The 14,023-nt window shown below is 38.3% G+C and overlaps 1 protein-coding gene across 10 annotated transcripts in view; it reads left to right on the forward strand.

Moving 5' to 3' along the window:
- c2cd5 (C2 calcium dependent domain containing 5) overlaps positions 1-14,023 on the forward strand; it is a 53,065-nt gene that overhangs the window by 11,743 nt on the left and 27,299 nt on the right. For 7 of the 10 annotated variants that reach the window (XR_013798476.1, XM_079620029.1, XM_079620032.1 and 4 more), the window contains exons 8-10: positions 53-207; positions 4,813-4,901; positions 5,945-6,053. Coding sequence is in view for 9 of the 10 variants with exons in the window: in XM_079620029.1 (XP_079476155.1) it covers positions 53-207; positions 4,813-4,901; positions 5,945-6,053 (353 nt within the window). In the remaining variant the exon portion in view is untranslated. Of the gene's footprint in view, positions 1-52; positions 208-3,116; positions 3,318-4,812; positions 4,902-5,944; positions 6,054-14,023 lie in introns of all 10 variants that reach the window. The other 3 variants (XM_079620024.1, XM_079620025.1, XM_079620026.1) reach the window with 1 other exon arrangement.

Genomic DNA, 14,023 nt, shown 5'->3' on the forward strand with positions numbered 1-14,023 from the left:
CCTGTGAGTCCGTGTGTGTTGATGGTGTGTGTGTTACTCCTTGCTCTGACAGGCCAGTTTTTGGGGAGGAGGGTCCAGGCGTCCCGTTGTCCTCAGGACCCCCCACCCCTCTGAGAGCACAAACCTTCTCCTCCTTCTCCCCCTCCAAGTCCTACAGTCGCCAGTCCTCCTCCTCTGACACCGAACTCAGCTTAACCCCCAAAACCGGTAAGATACCCGTCCCCACCTGACCTCAGGCACTCTACCAGACACTCTCTCTCTCTCTCCATGGGCCTTGACATCAGTGTGGTGACCCCAGTATCAAGGCCTAGAGGCAGAGGGTGTAGGGCACAGTGTCTCTGTATTCTTTGGTTTAGTTTTGTGTTTGTTAATTTTTTTTTGAGTTTGTTGTGTTGTCCCTCCATTATTTATTTATCTGCATGTGTGAAATGTTTCTTTTTATTTGACCTCAAGGCTGTGAGCTCAGATTTTGTACATTTGGAATGAAAAGAAATGATATATTTTTTTATCTTTCCATGGATGCAATCTGCTCACCTTTATGCTAAATCCTCGGTTTGTTATACAAAATAGGTCACTTATTAATCGTTTCATGCTGAACCAAGGAGCTTATATTTTTACAGTAAGGTTAAATTTTAAAAGCGATAGGTCAAGTTCTGTCATTGACTCACCCTCATGTCGTTGCAAACCTGTATGACATTATTTTCTCTGTGTAGCACAAAAAAATATATATTTTGAGAATTTTTGTCCATACTATGGAAATCAATGGGGTCCGATGTTGTTTTGTTTCCCAACATTCTTCATAATATCTTCTTTTGTGTTCCGCAGAAGAAAGTAAGTCAGTTGACAATGACATGAAGGTGAGTAAAGGCCCCGATATATTTAAAGGGGTGATGAACTGAGAAATAAAATGTTCCTTCAACTTTTGACATATTTGAGGTCATCATACTATAAGAATATCCTGTAAGTTTCAGAACGGAAAACTTCCTTGTTAGTCCAATAAAAGCTTTTATTGACACCAGGCACAGCGAACGCCAGGTTTTTCAAAGTGGGGATCTATGACGTCAAAGGGTATCAAACACCGCCTCCGCAGAAGAAGATCAACGGCTACTTCAACACCGCCTGTTTAGCCCCGCCCACCGATTCGCACATTACATGAAACTCATTATAATATGCAAAACTGTTATCCAATCATAGCAGTGGTTGTTTACTTCCAAGTCTTCAATGAGGCACGCCCATAAAAACCGAGCGTTTCAGGAGCTAGGCTCAAAACCAGGGTAGAAAATAGCCGATTACTTATTCATTTTGATGTTTTTGAATGTAAAAACCAAGCGAACGTCATAAGTTGACCTCAGACAACAATAAAATAAAAATAAAAAGCCAGTTCATGACCCCTTAAAAGCGAAATCGAAGAATGAACTGATGTGACGTCATTTCGAACATAATCAGACCGAAACAAAGTTTGTTTTGGGAGTTTGAAACTCTGGCTGCTAAACACCTTTGTACTACCATTGGTCCGTGGCGATTACGTAATAGGTAGGTGTGCACGGAAGGCTCCGCCTTATTTCACGTTGTACTTCTGATGAAATGAGACACTGACACTGTTTTTCATGTTTAAAATGTTAAAGCTGCTTGATTTTAAGTAATCTATTGTATAAAGTGCTATATATATATATATATAACATAACGTGACTTTACTAGAGTGTCGAATTGCAGAGCTCGTGCAAACATATCCATGTTGATAATATCAGGTGCTTTTCTTATGCTTTATTTAAAAAATGCTTGATGTTTTCTCTATTTTGCTGTGTTTATTTTGTTATTGAGAGGAAAGTGTGCAGCACATATTTACATATTCATCTAAACGCAGCTCTCGGCAGTCTAGGCGGCGTCGGATGTTCACTAACAGTATATCGCTGGTCACGTATTTCGAACTTCGTTTTACCCCTAAGCGAAGAACAAAAAAGAACTTTGCCGTGAGTATATCGGGGCGTTAAATGATTCGACTATCGCTTTAATATAAGGCCTCTGAAGAGAGGTATTTTGAGAAGTAGATAATTGGGAGATCATGTGCTTGACTACAACAATGCTAGGACAGATAGTCTGCGTAAATGTGCTGAGTGTTTTTCTGAAGGTTTCACAACTTAAATAAGACACTTTTTGAAAAGCAAAGATGAGGTGCGCTCTTCCTTGTAGACACCCTAATTTACAGAAACCTGATCTAAATTCATTCAACACTATCTTTTCATTTTTTATTGTAAAATGACTAAAGTTTTTCAAATTTTTCTTTACTTTAAGCATCCTGTGAAAGAGTAAGCAAACAATTACTTGTTAATGTGCACAAGAAACAAAAGGGCACAGTATAATTAATTATAAATATTTTGTATATTTTATCCTTTTCTCTCTTTTGTTGTTCATCCTTTATAAGTTTTATATAAAAAACATTGTAATTTTTGAAATGTTGCTGTATCCTAGTCTTTTAGTGTTTTCATGTGAAATGCAAGAATCTCTTTAAGCAAATTTACCTAAAGTGTAGAGGTCTATTTTCTACATTTTTAAATATGTTTTTTTTGGTTGAGTAAAGGTTTGAATTTCATATTCACCCAAATATGCAAATGTTATTTTCTCACCCTCATGTCGTTCTATGTTTCCATACAACATTAGCTTATAGTGACCATGTCTGTCAAGCTATAAAGAAAATCACCATTAGAAAACATAAAAGCATATTTTTTGTAGTCCATATGACTAATCAAAGTCTTCTCAAGTGATGAGAGCTTTGTACGAGGAGCAAACCGAATTATGATAATTCATAAGTCAAGTCAAAGATCTGAAAGGGGCTACAAAAGTCATTCTGACAGAAGTTTCAGTTTGGGATGAGCTGTATACAGTGTATACCTTCAAAAACAACCTGCTGGAAATAAAACCCTGGGAAACCTGTGACTTTCTGACCTTTTTTTTATTATTTTTTTTACCTCTCATCAGTTTGCATCCCTGTCTTTCTGAATTCCTCTTTTTACATTTCAGTAACCCCAATCCCCCCCCCCCCTTATTTTTTTTTCTCATGTGATGTCTTCATACCACCCTCCCCAAAACCTCCTTCTCTCTCATTCTTTCTCTGTCAGCGAGGATATTTCTGTCTCCCAGTACTCCCGCCCTTGAGTCCGAATCATCTTCCCTCCCCTCTGTCCATCTGCCCCATCACTTTCGGCCAGGGATGGCCTCCTGGAGTTCAACTCCTCCCCCACTCCATGTCAGCCAATCAGACACAGCAATGCTGAGAAAGAGCGTGTCTTTCAGTGAGGAACTGCTGCTGGCGGCCTCTGGTAGGACACACCCACTGCTGCCCCTATGACCTTTGACCCTTGGTGCAGGGGTTGCATCCAGTGTGACCACACCCCAACTGCTGTGCTGCCCCCTGGCAGAATAACATGCCTGTCTCTCATTTGCCCACATTTTCCACATGATAGAGCAGTGTGGTTTAATTTCGTTTGAGCACTCTGATTTAACAAAACCCCAATTGCATGTTTTTTTAGCCTTACTGGAAGTTAGATTCCTCTGCCAATGGAAGAGCAAACAAGAAAAGCGAACCACTGGTCCTCAGTCATCTGTCTGGTTCCATAAAATCTAATTTCCTAGTGCCTGGGCTCTGAGCTTGTGTGTCTGAAACTGTTTGTTAATTGTTTTAATCTGTCCAAATGTGATGACTAGATCAAGTTTCCCAGCTAGTGAATGAGCAGAGTGTAAACTGCTTGTGATGAATGTTATTTCTTAAATGTTTTAAGAGTCTCTGAATGTTTTCTATGGATTGATATTTGTTTCTTGAAGTGTTTATCCAACTAATATAATTATTACATTTTTAGAATATAAAGTTTGCCTTTTGTTTTCAAAATGGATGTGAATATCCAATTCAAGATAAAATTCTTTATATTACTTATTGGCTATCAAGGCTATGTGCACCAAATTAATTATACCACCGTTCAAAAGTTTGGGGTCAGTACGAATGTATTTATTTAGTTAAAGAAATTAATACTTTAATGGAGCAAAGATTTCAACATTGATAACAAAATTTCTTGAGCAGCAAATCAGCATATTAAAATGATTTCTGAAGGATCATGTGAACCTGAAGACTGGAGTAATGATGCTGAAAACGTCACAGGAATAAATCACATTTTAAAATATATTACAATAGTTTGAAATTGTAACATTTCACAATATTACTGTTTTACTGTGTTTTTTGATTAAATAAATAAATGTAATCTTGTTGATCATCAAAGACTTCTTTCTAAAATCTTGTCTATCCAAAACTTTTGAACGGTAGTGTATGTTAGCTATTTTTGCATGCACATTATTTCTTTATTTGGGTATTGTGGTCAAGCCTTTATATATAAAAATGGGTTACTATATAAAAAAAAGTTATATATGCTCCACAGCAATTGGAATATTCCTGTATGCATGTTCTTTTCCTACTTTGACAACAGCACAGCACACAAGAGTTAAATAACTAAATGTAGGCCATGAGGGTCTTTTCTATATCAATTTCCTTTTCGCTTGAAACATGTTTCCTCTTAATTAACATATGCAGATATGAACGAGTAATTTGTTTACATGACTAGAATTCAGAATAATATTACTAGAATTACTAATAAATACTATTTTAATTCATATAAGATTATTCTTCTGCATGTAGTCACACAGAAGAGGTGAATGTACAGTATGTGAGTGCATGAGATTCTGTAACATAGTTTATTTGTTTTTGAAGTAAAGTATCGTTTGCCATCTTTCATTTCCCCTGAATTTCGCTCTCTTCTCCACCAACAGGAATGGGAAGTGGCGGCAGTGCAGGGAAGGAGGCGGGGCCTCTTAAAGCTCTTCTGAGGCAGCAGACCCAATCAGCGCTGGAGCAGAGAGTAAGACAAAGACAATATATTCACATGTATATAAAAAGCATACTGTATATATTCACGATCACAAAAGACTGGTGATTATGAGAATTATGTTTCTCCACTCTTTCGCTCTCTCACTTGGATTCCAGGGGGTTTCATCATCATCTGAAGCATTTGTTAGGACAGGGGTATGTCTGGAGAGGGCATGCCAAATGTTCCTGGTTGTAGAATTTTTCGTTTATCTTGTTTCCCATACTCCTCCCTGTTTGAGAACTTTGAACTGGAAGACCTGCATCTCGTCTACTGTCCTATTGACATCATTATCAAACCAATGGCACATTAGTATTGTGACTATTGGTTTGGGCGTTACGTGGTTATGCACCCATTTACATGGAGAATGTTCTAGAACCTCTGACAGGTGCTAGGAAGCTCTCATGTTTACCTGTATACCTGTTACCTGTACCGTCACGGTTTTGCTGTGATCTTTGTCTGATTTTGTTCCAGGGGTGAAATGTCTTGTGAAATAATGAAATTATGATTAATGTAGCCTAAATGAAGAGCCAGAGTTTTTGAAGCCTGTGTCTTTACACTCATATGGATGAGAGAAAAAAACGGGTTCTGGTAACAATTTTGTTCAGGCTTTTAATCAGGACTTGAATATTCATCATTATGCATTTGAGTGGTACGTAAGTTAAGTAAATATAAGGGCCTCCATATGCGTTTATATGCATCTAAACTGAGGACCACTGTTTAAACCACTTACTACTACTTACTAATCTACTGAAAGTCCTGATGTATTGCACTCCGCAGAGTTGTTACCCAGTTAAACAGCCTAAAGTGTCTGAATCTCTGTATCTCTGCATGAGTCTTGTGTTGTAATCGCTAAATATCGACTATGTAATGGCACGACCCGCAGGTTTCAATTTCTGTGCTGTAAAAAAATCTTCAGTTGTGTGTGAAGATTTCATTACAGAAGTTCACCTGTCTTCATTACATTTGCTAGAATGCCAGTGGGTCACCTGTGTCCGTTCTGTATGGCCCCTCCATCACCGTTCTGTGTGTTTCAGGAATACCCTTTCTTCACGTTGACCTCCTTCCCACCTGGATTTCTCCTCCACCTGGGGGGTGTGGTCAGTGCACGCTCAGTAAAGCTTCTGGATCGAATTCACAACCCAGGTAAGATGGCTCGTATTGTCCACAAGCACAAAAATAAACAAATACCTGCAACACACCAAATATATGATACATTAACATAATTTCACACAACAAAACTTTACTCTATTAAGTACTAGGGCTGGGTTGAGTATTGATTTCTCGATTTTAATCGATTAGCCAATATTGATGGGGGTTCGGTTCTGATTAATTCGGTTCAGGGTGTGCTTTGTGAGGCACACTAGCACACACACGCAAGGTCTCTCGCTCCCTCTCTCTGCTGTGCGCGCGCTACGCATGCGCGCTCTTGCTCGCTCGCTCTAGATTCCAGGAGATTTTAACTAATTTGCGGGCATCAGGGAGCCGCTATCAATATGTGGGAGACTCCCGGAACTTCCGGGGGACTTGGGATGTCTGCATACTATGTATGTTTGAATAAAATAAAAAAAATCGAATCGAGATCGGTATTGAATCATAAGCTTGTGAATTGAAATTGAATTGTGAAATTTGTGTTAGTAACCACCCAGCCCTAGTAAGAACACATAAAGCAGGTGTATTCGTGAGGCAGTTTGGAAGTGTGCATGTTGTGCGCGAGGCTTTTGTTGCATTTACAATTTCAGTTTGTTGTACAGTATATGTTCTGCATCACGTGCACCATTGTCTTGGCCTTACGTTTGTCCTCTCTAGCAGGGCCTGAATTTCGTTTTGGAAAAATGGGGGATTTCCCATCTTAGGTGACTTTTTTATTTATTTTTTATTTCAATTATTTCATCTAAATTTATTTGTGTTTTTACAATAAGGTAATTTTTTCACGCAATAGCTTACACAAAGCACAAGTAAGCTTGGTTTTACAAACAATACAATAAGAACAAATAAATTACAAGCTGTAGGATAAATAAACACAATAGGATAAGGATAGAGAGAGTTTTTTTTTAGGTAGGTCTAACATTAGTATTCAGGTACAGAAATCGAATAAATTAATTAAATGTAAAATAGCACTGTATAGTCTTCACTGTAAACTTTAATACTGATTAATCATTAAATTTAAAGTTACAAAAGTTATTCAGTCAAGAGCAGTATGATTTTCTCTGTCTTTTGTTGTTTGATTAACATTAATGACAGACAGCAGCAGGTTTATTGACTTGCTTCACTCAAATGCACAGATCCAATGTACTGTTACACGTAGTGTTGTCAAAAGACCCGGTACTTCGGTACCATTTCGGTACTAAAAAAATTAAATGGTTACGGTACCAGCTTTTCTTAAGTACCGGTGGTACCGAAGTATCGGATTAATCCGGTTCTTGACGCGCTGTCCGAACGGTGCACAGTTGCTTCCTCTTCATAAACACACTGAGACATGGCGACTGGCGGCGCTGCTAATGTGGTGGCTCTGAATCCACTTGTTGACAAGAAAGGAGGAAAGAGCCGTTCACAGCGCGTTTTTTGCGTGTGCAAATTCGTTTTACAGGCGCGCCTCTGTTCATGGTTGCATAGGAAAGGAGAAAGCGGTGCAAACTGCGCTCTCCATAATGACGAGGAAGTATCATCAAAGAATTTATTGATTTCTAGCCCTTGCATTAGCTTTACTACTAGATATATTCATTGAGATGAGAAATAAAAAGTCGCCCTGTACAGCTATGATCAGCTGTTCGGCCGAACTTTCCATGTTGTTACGGAAAGGCCGCTGCAGGTTTTTGTCACATGACCTGTTGAGATGCTTCTATTATAAGCCGCGCGCCTACATTTGAAGTAACTAATTTGCACGCGCATAAAACGTGATATGTGAACAAAAAAGTGGTATCGTGTGCAATTGTATCTAGTTTAAAAGGCCTTTTAAATATGAACCCAGTTTTGGATTAAATAAAAAGACAGTCAAGTCAAATAAAACACGTTTTATCTCCTGTTTAGTTGGTAACACTACAATACCATTCATTAACATTACTTAATGCCTTATCTAACATCAACACATTGAGTGAACAATATATTTTTACAACATTAATGTATGTTTGTGAATGTTATTTAACACAAACACTTGATTGTTCATGAACAGTTAAAACTTTTGATTTTAAAAATGTATTAGTAGGCTATTTTTAAATTACCCCAAGGAGAATAATTGCTTCAGTGTATATAACTATTGTTAGGTAATTTTATCTAATGTTATCTAACAAATGGATATACACTTTAATATATGCAAATTTAATCAAAATTAAGCTTTGGTACCGAAATTGGTACCGAGAACCGTGGATTTTCACAGGTATCGGTACCGAATACTGAAATTTTGGTACCGTGACAACACTAGTTACACGTTTTCTTTCTCAACTGTTTACGTTCACTGAAGACATAACCGACTTTGCTTACATGGATATTTACCAAGACAGGCATCTTGACATAATGTTTGTGTGTATTTGGTCATTTAAGCACAAAAAGCTTCTGTACTTTATCAGGGTTTCCGCGGGGCATTAAAAAGCATTAAAGGGGTCGTGACATGAGAAACCAAATTTGCCTTGATCTTTTGGTATATAAGAGGTCTTTGTACCATTAAAACGTCCTGCAAGTTTCATAGCTTAAGACGTCCTCCCCATTATAAACGAATCATTTATTTAATCAAGCTCTAAATACAGCTCGTTCTGGATCCATGATAAGAAGTGACGTCACGGTACGAAGTGACGTACCAGCGTTTGCATATGACCGCCTCCAGCACAAGACAACTACGCTTTAAGCGCAAGACAACTACGCTCATTTCGTATCATTGTCGCGCCCGCGCGCTGCGCGCCTCACAAGTGGTCAGTCGACGGACAGCGAGTGGGTCTGTGTACAGTGAAATTACGATGCCGCAGATATGCTGTTCCTGGCTGTGGACAAACAACATCTTTGAATACGCTGCGAAAGATCCAGACGTCAGGGTAAAAATTGATGCACTTTATTTTTTGCGGACGTCTCAGTCACGGCAGTGTTAGTTTAAGCGTGTGTTCTGTACATTTGAAGGATGACTGTTTTGAGAACAAATCCCAAAATGATGCTGGCTTTGCCAGAAAACTGTTGCTCAAAGATAAGTCCGTGCCGACTATTCTGGACTCAACAACGACGACGCAAACTGTAAGTAATGTGTTTAAAACTTTAAACAACTTTTTAAATACGCCGAATCCGCAAATGTTCTGGCTGGGGGCGTTAATAATTGATGCATAGGCACTGACGTTAGCCAATCATAACAGTGGGCGTTAACACTGAAGTCTTAAAGGGGAAACACCCCCAAAACAGACTGTTTGAATCAGAGGATGAGAAACAGGGTGGGAAAAGGTCATAAATCACTACATTTTAAAAGTTTTTTGTAAAAAAAAAACTATAGTAATACTATATTTGCACCTAAGGGAACATAATAATAAAATAAAAAAAAACATGTCATGACCCCTTTAAATGGATTTTGCGAAAATTAAGGACTTAAATGACATTAAAAAGCATTAAATTTGAACCCTACTGGCATTAAAAATTTTGATCGTTTTGAAGCGAATTTTATATTATCAATTTATTTGAATATAGCCTTCATAATTAATCATTTTAATTTGCTGTCGCAAATTATGTACGTTAGTGTGATAAACACGTGGAACCGGTTTGGTAATTGCTTCCAGCCAGAGCAAAAATTGCCGCGATTCGGAGGTGACGCAGGCATTTTGTGCAGCAGGAATAAAACTAGACCAAATGGGAAAAAACGTGCACTTATAGTTATTGCGTGAATTATAAAAATGTACGTGTTTTATCACAGAAAAAAATTGTGATTTATCGAGTTAATTTTTTAATTGATTGACAGCACTAATATATATATATATAAGTATATGGTTAATCATGGGTTATTCATGGGTCATGTATTACATTAAAAATGTAAAACATGGCATTAAAAAGCATTCAATTTCATTTGAAGATACCTGCAGAAACCATGTTTATGTGGGCGCACTTTGGATGCAACTCTCTCAGAGAGTCCACAAGTTCCGAAAAGTTGTGCTGATGTGAAGCGACTTGCCCCTCATAAGATACAGAGTGACCGAGAGAGCGGGAGAAAGAAGACGCCGAACTGCTGAATCACTGATTTGATCTGATATTCAGTGTGGATTAATTTACTCATCTAACCTTGCGGGAAGTAAGCGTGAAACCTGTGGGAACGAGTAAAACTACCCGCAATCCCGTGCCGAGATTCAGGCCCTGTCCAGCATATGATGCTCTATTACTCTTCTTTGCTTATAGAAGATTTTGAGACATCCATCTCCCCTGAACATTATTTTTGCCTGTTGCATTTTTTCACATGCACAAAGAATTACTTTTTGTAAACCTGCACATACCCTTTCTAATCTGTACTAACATTGCATTATAGGGGATGTAAATATTGGCATTGATGCAATTTACAAATTCAAATGATAGTTTTGTAAAATATTTTAATTTCCATCTCTGAAGGAAGGTTCTGGCAAGTTTCTCTGCGTTCTCATGGGGACTTTAATCACAGCTGTAGAAAACGCAAAGGCTATCTGAATTTACAATTGTGTACCACCATTTGTACCACAACGTCTTTAGACTTCAGAGAGTTTGTAGTGCTGTTGTACTCGCTTGATTTCTCCAGTGCATAATTATGAATCAGACCAAAATAATAATATTTAATTCATGGTGCATTGCATAAAAAAATGTATTCTTGTCAGGGCGAATTTTTACATCCTTGTTGCATGATTCTTATATACAGTAATCTCCTTTTTCTTTTTTTATCTACCCAAGATTTTTATTTTATAGCATAATTTTCATTCACTCTATCATCAGTATGACCATAACTTTTGTCACATTTTGTGAGGCTGCCCACTGCAGTGATCTCGATTGCATTTGTTTAAACCTTGCATGCATTCAAGCTTCAAGCTAACCAAGCTGAGCCATTACCTACTAATTTACATTTCAAATGCTGATGTGTTTCTAAATTGGGAATCACACAGAGAAACTATTATTTTGTTAGTGGAGTGTAATTAGAAGGCAGTCTAGAGTGCAGAAGGGTGTCTTTTGCTTTATTGTCTTAATTATAACGTATAGATGACTGCAAACACACAAACACCCACAATTTTTATTTAACAATATACAACTGAAATGCATCTACAACTACATCTGTGTATGAAAGTTTTAACTGTGTGTGTGTGCGCGCATTAATTAAAGCATGGGCTGGTTGAAGGAGCTGCTCATGTAGTTTTTATTGTAGATGTGCTGATGCACTGCTGCATGCTTCTCTCTCTCTCTCTCTCTCTCTCTCTCTCTCTCTCTCTCTCTCTCTCTCTCTCTCTCTCTCTCTCTCTCTCTCTCTCTCTCTCTCTCTCTCTCTCTCTCTCTCTCTCTCTCTCTCTCTTCCTTCACCTCTTTTTCCCTTGATTCTCTATATTCTTCCTCTCTGTGATTCTGTCCATCTCTTCTCTCTTGCTCTCGTTCTCGTGGCCACCCTCTCAGATAACTTTTGTCTGACTTTGCAGTTCCTGTGGAGTGGTGCTGTCCAGTGTTGTGTTCTTGTTTGTAGTTGGTGTTTGGTTTTCTTTTTCTTTTCTGCTCTCTTTCTCTCTCTCTATCTCTTTCTCTCTCCACTCTTTTAACCGATCTACTAATGTGGCGATTTGGCTCAGCCTTGGGTAACACCAGATCATACAAACTGCTAGACTGGAATAGTTTCACTGCAGGTACTACCCTACCCTCAGTCCTGCTTTACACACACACACACACTCACACACACACACGTATACGCAGCCCCTGGCAGCTCAGCTGTTATGTAATTATCTAATGATTGAATATATATTATCAGGTTCTATGTAGTATTGCGTTTTGAATATTTTCCATTAATAAATAATACAGTGACAATGCTTAAATTGATAGTTTTCCCAATAATGAAAATTCTGTCATTATTTACTCACCCTGTTTTTCAAACACATATGATTTTCTTTTCTCTGAGGAACACCAAAATAGTTGTCCAGCCGAATGTCCATGCTCTCCTTAATTAAATAGTTACCAGGATTCACTGAAAATCCTTCAGACTTGGCATATAAAGACAGCAGATTTCATGTCATTTGGCGCTTTCGCACCGGCTAGTTATAGGAACGTAGTTATGGGAACTAGCTACCAGGGTGTAGCCTGGCTCCACCCTCCTACGTACTTCCGCTCAATTTTTATTTTCCTTCAATACGGCGTCTGGGTTTGCGGTATATTCGCGGGTTTTCTCCGGCCAAATTTACCGGTCCAATCAGCGAACAGAGGGAGTGGCTAAGAATGAAGATGTTGAGGTCGTGCGCTAGTTTGAGTCGTAGTTTGTCACGACCAAACGTTAGCGATTGGTAATGGCAGATCCAGAGTGGCTCTGGGCAGATCCAATAGTTTTAAACTTCAACAGAATACCCGCCTTTAAGGAAGTTAACGCTTGTCAATGGGGAGTGGCCAGACTCTCTGTACAAATGAAATGTACGAGAGTCTGGTTGGACCAGACTAACCAGAGTGCTCAACCAAGAACAACATTTTTTCCCAGGGCCATTTTCCTGGTTGCATTCGCAACGGCAGTAGGAACTCTAAAGTGACGTAAGCCGGCAGACTGCAACATCATTTAAGCACAGCATTCAATTAAGTCAACAACTGGAGGATGGAGAATGGCATGATCAGAGCTGTTTTTGTGGTGTGTTGTGAGTTACTTTATAACGGAGACTGAATGTAGACGCAGGGCTCAATGCTAAGGATTTGTTTACTTAACCGGTTGGGACAGTGGTTCTAATTTTGACCTGCCCTGCCAAGATTGTCACTAGCCTCACCACAAACAAGTAATAAATTAAATAAAATGGTTTTTTTTTTTACTTTTTTTTTTTCTGTGTTTTTGACCCATGTAAGGTTATGGCACCAAAAACTACTAGCCTAACTTAAATATATTTCAAATATTATTAAAGACAGGTAAACAGTCAGTAATAAATTAAGAACAAATAATCAAATTACGAGCAATGGCACAAATAAACACAATAGAAAAAACCTATCAATTTTTTTAAGGTTCAAGTTTTTTCGGTTTGGTCTAAAAGTAGTTTTAATGTACAGAAATTGAATAAAGTAATCAAATGTATAATAGCACTGCTAAATCTTCACTGTATGAATTAAATAAAGATGAATCATTATTAAAGTAACAAAAGCTGTTCAGTCAAGAGCCAGGAGCGTTTTTTCTTTGACTTGTTTGATTAACACTAAAAATGCATGCAGCAACAGGAATATTAGGCTGCTGTCACTTTAAGACCTAATGCACAGATCAAATATACAGTTTTTCTATTTTACTGCACTACTTTTCCATTGTAAACACATTGCTAGACGCAGTTTAAACGTTTTGCTTGCATCTTTTGCTGCGTCTCGCGCATGACACTGCATTCTAAAAACGTGGCGCTTAAGTTAAAAGAAGTTCAACCAGTTCCGAGCATCTTCACTCCGGCCCCGGGACATCGGACAGTCCTTACTGTCGAGCCCTGCAACTTACAAGTTATGCGCTTATATGCTACATATCTTCGAGGCTAAGAGTTTAACACAATGTGCCTCTACATCTGCCTCGCTGTTTTTCACATTCGTGGAGTAAATATATGTTAACTTTGTATTTACAAGGCTTTTTAAAAATGACGGGTGTTGGTGTTTAAGGTAACGTTCACTTAAGTCACTGGTACTGTAGTTCCTATTGTGCTGGGTTTGACCCTACTCTGAAGTAGGAGCTAATTCAGTCCCCCCAAAAGATGTTCCTATAGTTAAAATTGTTCCCAGTTCCTGGGTGCCAACAGACAAAAAGCGGGTGCTTCCGCCCAGACAGTAGTAGACTTTTATTGAATAACGACTGATTTATTCCATGGAAAGCAAAAGAAGATTGTAAGAAATTCATACATGTTTCGAACAACATGAGAGTAAATAAATGACTACGTTTTAAAATGAGTATTTCTATGCCATGCATATTCACAATCTTTGCTCATTGATTTTTGTCAAGA

This window comes from Phoxinus phoxinus (genome assembly GCF_949152265.1).
Source record: "Phoxinus phoxinus genome assembly, chromosome: 8".
Classification (NCBI taxonomy): Eukaryota; Metazoa; Chordata; class Actinopteri; order Cypriniformes; family Leuciscidae; genus Phoxinus; species Phoxinus phoxinus.